At 40.7% G+C, this 9,786-nt stretch overlaps 1 protein-coding gene across 3 annotated transcripts in view; it reads left to right on the forward strand.

Moving 5' to 3' along the window:
* Positions 93-9,786, forward strand: part of BTD (biotinidase) — a 15,308-nt gene continuing 5,614 nt past the window's right edge. The window contains exons 1-4 of one of the 3 annotated variants that reach the window (XR_002436057.1): positions 93-248; positions 4,488-4,722; positions 6,272-6,421; positions 8,126-9,401. Coding sequence is in view for 2 of the 3 variants with exons in the window: in XM_021389030.1 (XP_021244705.1) it covers positions 4,492-4,722; positions 6,272-6,421; positions 8,126-9,310 (1,566 nt within the window). In the remaining variant the exon portion in view is untranslated. Of the gene's footprint in view, positions 249-4,487; positions 4,723-6,271; positions 6,422-8,125; positions 9,666-9,786 lie in introns of those variants that run through there. The other 2 variants (XM_021389031.1, XM_021389030.1) reach the window with 2 other exon arrangements.

The following is a 9,786-nucleotide window of genomic DNA, read 5'->3' on the forward strand; positions in this document are numbered from 1 at the left end:
GCCCAGCCAATGAGACAGCGGGAGAGGCGGGACTAAAGGCCAGGACTCTCCGCCTCTCACGCCACGGGCAGGCGGTGAGGGGGCTCCTATTGGCCAGAGCGGGCACCCAATCAGAAGGCGAGACATGGCTGCCGCCGTTTCCCGGCCGTGCCGGCAGGGGGCGGGTGCCTTGCGTCGCGTGCGCGGCTGTTAAACGGCGGCGCCAACGGCCCGGGGGGAGCTGTGGCGCAGAGCAGGGCGGAGGACAGGTGGGTGCTGGTGAGGGGCTCCGGCCTGCTGTGCTCCTCAGGAGGAACGTGGGTAGAGAGCGAGGTGCTTCCTCTGCCTGCCTTGCCCACCGTGTTACCTGTGCTGCCCCCTTCGCATGGCCCTGAAGTGGCGCGCCTTGTGCTGCTCGTGGGGCCTAGCATAGCCAGGCTGAATTTGGCCTCAGACTGTGCAGGAGCTGGGTATACGGATATCTCAATTATAAAGCAAAACATTCATAGCTGTGTCTTTGGATTTAAAAGGCAAGAAGCCAGTGCGAGGTTACATAATGCATTACCTATGGAATAAGTGCTTAACAGAAATGGAAGCAGGAGGTGTGTTTACCCTAAGCTATGAAAGTGTTGCCAAAAGAAAAACACCATTATAACACGTAGTTAAACATTAAGAGACAGCATGGAATTCAGTAGATGAGAGAAGTCAGTGTGGGGGAAAAAAAAAAAAAGGGTTAGTGGGATACTCTTTTTTTATATCCATGTTTATGTGCTTGTATATTTATGCGAAGGCTGCTCTGAAAGTAGTGCCTCCTATGTTATGTTGGCTAATGATGTCAGCGACAGATGGTGGTATGGCAGTAGAGTTGAACCTTCCGACCAGTATTCCATTACACGTTGTTGCCGTGTGACAGATGGCAGCAGAGGGGCAGTCTGCCTGAATGGCAGCTAAGTGTGGATGAAGCAGAGGTGTGTCGTTGAGTTCCTCCATGCAGAAAAGAATGGCACCCACTGAAATGCATCAGTGCTTGCTGAATGTTTATGGAGAACAACCGGTGGATGCAAGCACAGCAAGGCAATGGTGATGCATTTCAGCAATGGGTCACCTCCGCTGGTACAGATTTTTATGCGTGCCATGCAGGCTCTTGTTCATCACTGTTGAAAATGCAGTGCTCATGGTGGTGACTATGTTGAAAAAGTAGCGTTGTTTTTGTTTTTTTTTCAAACTGGTAACTTGTTCAAATAGTTTTTTTGTGCTCTTTGTTGTATGGAAATGAATAGGAGGTATTACTTCTGGAGCAACCTATGTATATTGAATGTCAGCAACACTGCATAACTTGTGAGCATAACTCAACTGAAAAAAAAGACTTTTATTTCTTAGGAAATTTAGTATTTTGCCTGGTAGTTATCGCTGTTAATATAGCTTACCAGGCATTTGCTATTACTCACTTAAGAGGAGTTGGACAAGCGCTGCTTTTGTTTTTTACAGTCTATTCTTCGAAGTATAAAAGTGCTAAGAAGCAGAGTGTATATTGCTTTGCTCTGTGTATAGATCCATGTGTGCTGAGAATTGACAAACTGTTAAGTTTCCAAAGCTGTTGTAAAACTCGTGTCTGGGTGCTGCACTTAACCACTGTGCTGAGAGTAGGTGGCTCTGAAAAATTCAATAGGAAAGCATCCTGCACTGTAACTGGGACTGTATGAATTAGCATCTGAACTCAAAACACCAGTCACCTTTTGTGTGTAGTACTGCAACGAGAATACTGCAACTGCGTGCTGGTAATACGGCTATGAAATACCTGCAGGTGGGTTTGCAAGTTGATCATACTGAAGTACAGCTGCCAGGCAAGAGATCATGTAAATTACAGGAAAGGGGAAAAGAGATTAAATTATAAAGCATTTCAGGTTGTGATTTTTTTTTTTTTTTTTAAAGTTGTGACTCAGGTGAGCTGACAGCCCTGTAGAGCCTAAACAAATTATCCTCTCTTCAGGGAAAGGATTTGTTAGATAGCATAGCACTTTCCATTAGAGAAATAAAAAAAAAATAAAATTGTTGCTTTTCACTGATGAACTTGGAGAATTCTCATTTTTCAGCCATGGTTTATTTTCTGTTTGCTGGAAACATTTGAGATACTAACATGAATCCCTTCTTCTTTTGGATGCCCTGTTAATTTTCTGTGTTGGTATGTTTGGCTTATAAGACGTATATAATACATGGCAATTCAATGCTGTGATCTGAAACTGCAAGTTTTTCCGTTGCTAGTAGTGAAGAATTCTAATCACATCTTAGTGGACAACTTTGTTAAGGAACAGCTGATGTGAACCCATTCCTGTCCTAAATAGGCATTTTGGCTTTGAAGGGATGACAGATAGAAAAGACAGTTTTGTCACTGAAGTGCTACAGCGTGTTTATTTTCATTGGCTTCCCTAACAGTGAGAGGCTTCCAGTCTCTCTACTACTCTTTTTCCTGCTACTGCTTTATATATTTTCTTGCATCTGGGTATTGCTGAATTCTGATTAGATCTCATTAGCAAAGCAGAGAGCTGCATAGGACAAAATCGGAGCCTCAGGTTTTGACGTGCATTGCCAAATCACTCCCCTTAAGTACTCTTTTCCTCAAGGAGCGTACTGTAGGATAGCAAGAAGAACTTACTGTACATCACTGTCAAAACTATTTATACAAATGGAGTATTTTTAACACGACTGTTTCCAGAGATGCCAGTGCTGTATTCTATTTCTATTCTGCTTTAGGTAACTTAAGTTCACTGCTGAAGGCATGTACATATGGACACACAGTCAAATTCAAGGTCAAGAGAAATGAACAGATAGTTGAGCTTAGCGGCATCTAATAGCTAAGTCACATCTAGACCCTGATAAGCGTTATTACATATTATGAAATTTTTCATTGAGCAAACAAATCTGTTGTCTAATCCAGGCACAGGACTTTCCTGTCCTACACGGGATTGTGTTGCTCTCAAATGAGTATTGCACGTAGAGCTTGTGGAAATGAACAGGTGGTTTAAATTAAGATGTTACTTAGCAAATGCTTTCTGAATAGATTCCTACACACTTCAAATTGCTCATTGCTAAGTACTGAACAAGTTGGCATTTAGGAAAAATGAGGGGAAAAAAAAGAAAGAAAAGCTATACCATATAGAGCATTGATTATCATCCGCCTTTCATTCTGGAATTGAAGTTAGCTTGCCTAGACTTTCTTTTTTTAGGTAGAAAACTACTTTTGTTGTGACGTGAATAAGAAAAAATAAAAGTGGGACTAGTTTAAAACTGATCTCTTTTTCCCATTGAACTCCTCCTAATGAGAGCTAGAGAAAGCTAGTCATATTTGCTTTGGAAAAGTTCAGGGTGTTGTGGGTCACCAGGATTGAAAAACATGGTGTTTTAGCACATTTTTTCCTGGATTAGTGTTTCCAAAGAAGAAATCCAATTAAAGAGTCGGTAACTGAACTTGAATGCTGTGGGCCAACAGTATGTAGCATCAGCGTGCCTCTCCTTCGTGCTCTTTCAGTGTCGCAGATATTCAGCATTTAATTTCTTAATGCTATTAACACAGGGGTGACAGATACTGAATTCTCATTAATCTAATTAAATTCTGAAGAATGTGTCATTTCTGCTTTATTTCGTAAGTATTGCACAGTCACTGACTTCTGTGTAAGAACAGGATGTACTCGAGGGGTCGAAAAGGCTACATGGGGAGCCCATAGCGGAGAGGGTGCTCCAGCCTTCCAGCCTCTATAATTCTTCATTTGTTTCTGCTGCACAGCCTCAAAAGTTTGGAGCATAAGGGGATTTCTCCATTGAGAGAATACAACAAACGTGTTCTTCTCAAGGAAATGTCTTTCCGGCTGCTAGTGAGGTCTAGGGGATTGAACTAGATGGGAAAAGAAATAAAAGAATTAAACCTTTCATAAATGTTGAAAAAAGCCAAATGAGTCTATTTATCACATGCGCAGAGTTGGAATGAAATGAAAATTCAGAATCCATCAGAAGAGCCATTCCCGTGATGAAAAAATGAATAAATGCAGAAGTAGTTTCAAATGCTTTGGGCATTTGTCTGAATAGATAAAATGTTATATGTTGCTACTTGTCTCCTAAATACAGTGTTCAAGTAGTTTTAGGAATTGCTACTTGTAAACCACCATCGTTACCAGCTGGGGGAGAAAGTGCACATCTGTGAGCTGCTTGTAACTTCTCCCAGAGATACTGCGATACACGCTGCAGTAGAGATATAGACGAACGAGAACGTTAATTGCAAAGGGAGATCAAGCAAGGAGACAGTGCAACTACATATGTAGCAAAAAGAGGTTTTTTAAAGCAACATCACAGAGTGAAGTTGTAGAAACAATATGCACATTTAAAAACAACACACTCAGTTCAAACACTGCAGAGTCTCAGTAACAGTCCATGCTTAATATTAAATGTAAATTCCTGGCATGAGTTGTCACTGAAGCTCCCCCCTCTCCACACCTGGTTTTTTTTTTTTGCTCTAGATTTATGGCATATGACATGATGGATCTGTGCTGGAAGCTGTCTGTCTGCTTTTTCTGCTATCAAGTTGTCTCAGGAAGAGTTAAGGAGGAGGCACGTTACGTCGCTGCTGTGTACGAACATGAGTCCATCCTGAGTCCTAACCCAGCAGCCCTCATTGATCGACAGTCTGCACTGGAGCTCATGGGCAGAAACCTGGACATCTATGAGCAGCAAGTAGTGGCTGCTGCAAGACAGGTATGCCGTGGCTTAGCAGCTGTTGTGCGTGTCCTACGTATATGTAGAGTAAGGGCTATTTGAGGATAAGCTTTCACATTTGTGTTCCCAGGCAACTACAGCCATATTTATATACAGAAGTATGGTCTGTTTTTTCAGATAATCCGACCCACCAGCAGCTCTGAAAAAAATCAGGCCCATTAGCAGCTTGTCTGACTTGAGTTATTCCAAGCTTGGAAAAAAATGTACCTATAGTTTAGTATAGGGAAATCAATTTTCTATTTTAATCTGGATACCCACCTCCTTTCTGTTTTCTTCAATGGAATGTTTTTATTAAAAGACTGTTTTCTGTCTTCGGCTTTGATTTCATTCCAGCACTCTCAATGGAAATTCCTGCATGTTTTTAAACACCGAAGTTTAATGCCTTGGAAATGAATGTTCCACCATTAACAGCTTTGTGGAAGTAAAGTTTTCCATTCCTTTCCCCTTCCCTCCGTGGGGTGGTACTCAGTCTAAATATATTCAGAGTAGAAAGGCTGGTATTTCTGGCAGTTCTTATGCACAGCCTCCTTTCCCTTCCTCCTGAAGAAAGCTCAGTGTGGTTCTAGCCAGAAGAAGCAGGCTTTACTGTCCCTATGCAGAGAAGAAGTGACTTAGAAGTTACACAATTTTTTTTTTTTTTGGAACAGAAGAACTACCATTTTTTGCATAAATTCAAAATGTGGATTTTTTGGTTTTTGTTTGAGAAATTCAGGTTATGAGGCCTTGCAGTCCAGAAGCACGATAGCTATTTCTATGCAGTACTGCATCTGAGATAACATAAATTATCCCAAAGCAGTAGCAAAGATAGCACCTTTGAACCGACTTTTGAGAAGTTGTGGGGATTTGAGTGACTGATGCTGTCTGATTTAAATGGAATTAATATATTTTTTATAAGAACAGCTGTCCCATCATTTTAGGCAGTGCCAGCCTAGACCTGTGATGGCTGCACGGCTGCTAGGGCGCGTGCTGCTTCCACAGTCAAACTGTTTCTGAAAACAGTACTGCCAGTGCCCTCTCCAGCCCTGCGTACCTAATCAAGGTATATAGGCTGCACTCAAGTTGTGCTGCACCTTTGACACAGTTGCTGCGCATTTGATGCAGGTACTGCACCTTTCCTAGACTTCATCCATAAATGGCATGGTTCTGAAAACAAAACTAAGCCTTTAACCCGACTAGTTTTTTAACCTGAGTAATAATGTTCTTATGACTCATCTAGAAGGAGACAATTTCTGCTAAGAATTTAGATGAAGTTTGCTCATATTTGCATGCCCCTAAAATAATGCCAGATCATTTATTTCTCAAGGTAAAGCTGAGTCAGGTTAAACAAGTTGTTTTTTTTTTTTAAACACAGTTACACCTACTATGTTTGTCAAAGAAATGATGTTTTCAAACTACATTCAAATCAAAGCATACCTGAGTTATCCTTAACTTTCTTTAGCTCTCTTCACCCAAAAGACTGCCCTTTTTTCATTTCATACTTAGGTTGGTTTTGCTATTCCGACAAAACATGCCTTTGTTTTACATACAGGGGGCACAGATCATCGTTTTTCCTGAAGATGGAATCCATGGCTTTAACTTCACAAGGAGATCAGTTTATCCTTACTTAGATTTTGTTCCGCATTCCGACTCTGTGAAGTGGAATCCATGCAGAGAGAAGTATTTGTTCAATGACACAGAGGTAAATGTAGACATGTTTCCTGTGGAGAAGCGGAACAACTAAATGCTAAATTTGTGCTCCAAGCGCAGAAATCTAGTTTTTCTTAGGGAATTAAGGAAGAAGTGTAACAACTCATAGTTACCAGATTGTTTTAATAGACTGTTTATGCTGGTTTCATTCTTAGAAGCAGATTTCGGATAGATACATGGAAGAAGTTCAGCTTGCTTTTGAGTCTTCTGGGCTTTTAAACTTCCTCTCTCCAACCTAAAAAATGGCAATCTAATAAGATACATTACTAGTAGTTTTGGATTTTATTTTTAACATAGTTTTAATAAAACAATATCATACTATTCTCATTTGATACTTTCGTGTTACTCAGTTTAAGTAGTCCAAGCATTCTATGGATGCAATGACTTCAGAACATTCTGCCTCATTTGATTGCGTGTGAATTGATTGGCTCAAGTAACAGGAAGGGACCTGCAACAGCATAATAGAAGTCACAACTTAACATAGATGGAATGCTAATTACAGAAGAGGTGACCTGCAAATTACACATCAAAATGTTCTGAAGCTGTAAGTTTATATAAACACATGGCTTTAGACTACAACGGTAGCCCACCATAACCTAAAAAGCTATTCAGAAATACCTGCACAGTCTGATTTAAGGTGGTTGATAGATCTGGATGGTACGGTGCTATGGAAAGAAATTTCAAGAGCTCTGGGCCTCAGAAGCCAGCAAACTGCGTTCTTCCTGAGCAACATTATCATATGATACAATCATAGAGTGGCCTGGGTTGAAAAGGACCTCAAAGATCACTGAGTTTCAACCCCTCTGCTGAGTGCAGGTCACCAACCACTAGACCAGGCTGCCCAGAGCCACGTCCAGCCTGGCCTTGAATGCCTCTGGGGACGGGGGCATCCACAGCCAGCTTGGGCAGCCTGTTCCAGCACATCATCACCCTCTGAGTGAAAAACTTCCTCCTTCCTCCTACTACTATGTAGTTTAGGGGTGAACCTTAGGAAAATGATTTAAGTTCTAGTGGGTTATTTATACTTGTTCAGATTTAGCTTCGAATGCGTGCACCATGGTGCATCAGGCTGGGCAGTCTTACCTTCAAGGAAAATAAATGGCAGTTATTATACAGCTTTCTGTGGGCTGGAAGAAACATCCCAATAGTACCATAGCCTGTAACGTTCAGTATTTCTTTTCTACAACTAAGCAAAATGTGTTTACATCTCTGCTTCTGTGAGTTGTAGGTAGTAATTTTTTTTTAATAAGTTTATAGTAAAAAATTCTGAAGTAGTTGCAGGAACAAACTGTTGCAGGTGCAAATAATAAGTATTAGAAATTTGCTTTTCTAAAGGCACACACAAATCAGCTGCACTGTCTTCTCAAAGCTTTCAGTTGTTTTACGGTATCTTAAAGCCACTGATGTTCCAGCAACGGTCAGAAGCTGCTGAAAATTAAAGCCCTTGAAGTAGAGAGATTTATTTACTTATTTTGCAGGAAATAAAACTCATAATTTCTTAAGGCCATTCTGAAATTAATATCTGAAGTATTTTTTGGTCTAGAAAGATATTTCCAGTATCTTTCATCATGAAATCATCATTATGTTTCAACCTTACAGACAAGTTTGTGTGTTCAAATTCCAGCTGAAAACAATAATTTGAAAAGCATTAAGTATGTTGCTGAAGTAAAACTTCCTCTCTATTTCCTGTTTCTAGGTTCTTCAACGTCTGAGCTGCATGGCACTGAAGAACAAAATATTCCTTGTGGCAAACTTAGGAACTAAGCAACCCTGTGAGCACGCTGACCCTCGCTGTCCAAGCGATGGAAGATACCAGTTCAATACCAACGTGGTGTTCAGTGATGCTGGTACGCTTGTAGCCACGTATCGTAAACACAATCTGTATTTTGAATATGCTTTTGATAGCCCTCCAGAGCCTGACTATAAGCTCTTTGATACCCCTTTTGCTGGCAAGTTTGGTATGTTTACTTGCTTTGATATACTCTTCTTTGAGCCTGCAGTGAATCTAATCAGACAATACAACGTAAAACAAATTGTATATCCGACTGCCTGGATGAACCAGCTCCCACTCCTGTCTGCTGTAGAGTTTCAACAAGCTTTTGCAACAGCTTTCAATGTCAATATTTTAGCAGCTAATATCCACCACCCTACCTTGGGCATGACAGGGAGTGGCATATACACTCCAGTCAAATCATTTATCTACCACAACATGGAAAGTTACGGTGGCAAGCTCATAGTAGCAGAAATTCCCGTGATTAGCACAGATTACAGAACCGATTTGGAGCACAGTGAAAGATTCAAAGAGAACGGATATCATTCATGCAATACTTTTACAAGCAGCTCAGTGGATGACCAAGTTTGCTTTATGGAAGGACAAGAGGCCCCTGGCAAAGTATCAGAGAAAGGAAGTGAACAGTTACCTCCCCTCTTCTATGCAGAAATGATGTATGACAATTTTACTTTTGTTCCTGTATGGGCGGAAAAAGGAGAACTTCAGGTTTGTGCCAATACTCTTTGTTGCTACTTAAATTATAAGAGAGATGTTTTAACTGATGAATTATATGCTTTAGGAGTTTTTGATGGGCTCCATACAGTGAATGGCATATACTACGTCCAGGCCTGTGCATTAGTAAAATGTGGAGGTCTCAGCTTTAGCACTTGCGGACAGGAGGTTACAGATGCCACTGCTCTGATAGATTTCCAGCTATGGGGAAATATGAGTACTCCTTATATCTTTCCTTTACTGCTAACATCTGGCGTTACCTTGGAATTTGCTGATCACATGGGCTGGAAAAACAACCACTATTTCCTAAGCAAAAATAGAACTTCTAACGGCCTACTGACAGCTGCTCTGTATGGACGATGGTATGAAAAGGACTAGCACAGATATGTAACTGAATCAGAAAACTGCTCAGATTTTCAGTGTATATCTTAACATGAACTGTTGAACATCTGTACTTCAGCATCTTCAGGTACGTTTGTTATGTGACTGTCTAATTGGATTCTACATTTGAAATGATGACCAAAGAGGCTATAAACCATAGTGTGTACCATAAGTAAATGAATTGCCCTGCAACTCTAAAGGCTCATTACAATGTGTTGAGATGTTTTAGATTAGGAAAATAATCTCATTTCAACTGAATTTGCCCCTTTTAATTTAATTATTTGGTTTTCTGGGGTCCTGGTGGGGGTGGAAATGAGTGGAAAGCCATTAAAAAAGGAAGAAAAATAGGAAAGCGAATGGCATTGATTACACAAATACCATGCATGACGTGCAAGAAAATAGATATGTATAGCTTGAATAACGTTGGGTTCTGATTTCTGGTTAGAGCGCTAAAGTTTTTTCCTTATTCTCAA

Source organism: Numida meleagris, chromosome 2 (assembly GCF_002078875.1).
Source record: "Numida meleagris isolate 19003 breed g44 Domestic line chromosome 2, NumMel1.0, whole genome shotgun sequence".
Classification (NCBI taxonomy): Eukaryota; Metazoa; Chordata; class Aves; order Galliformes; family Numididae; genus Numida; species Numida meleagris.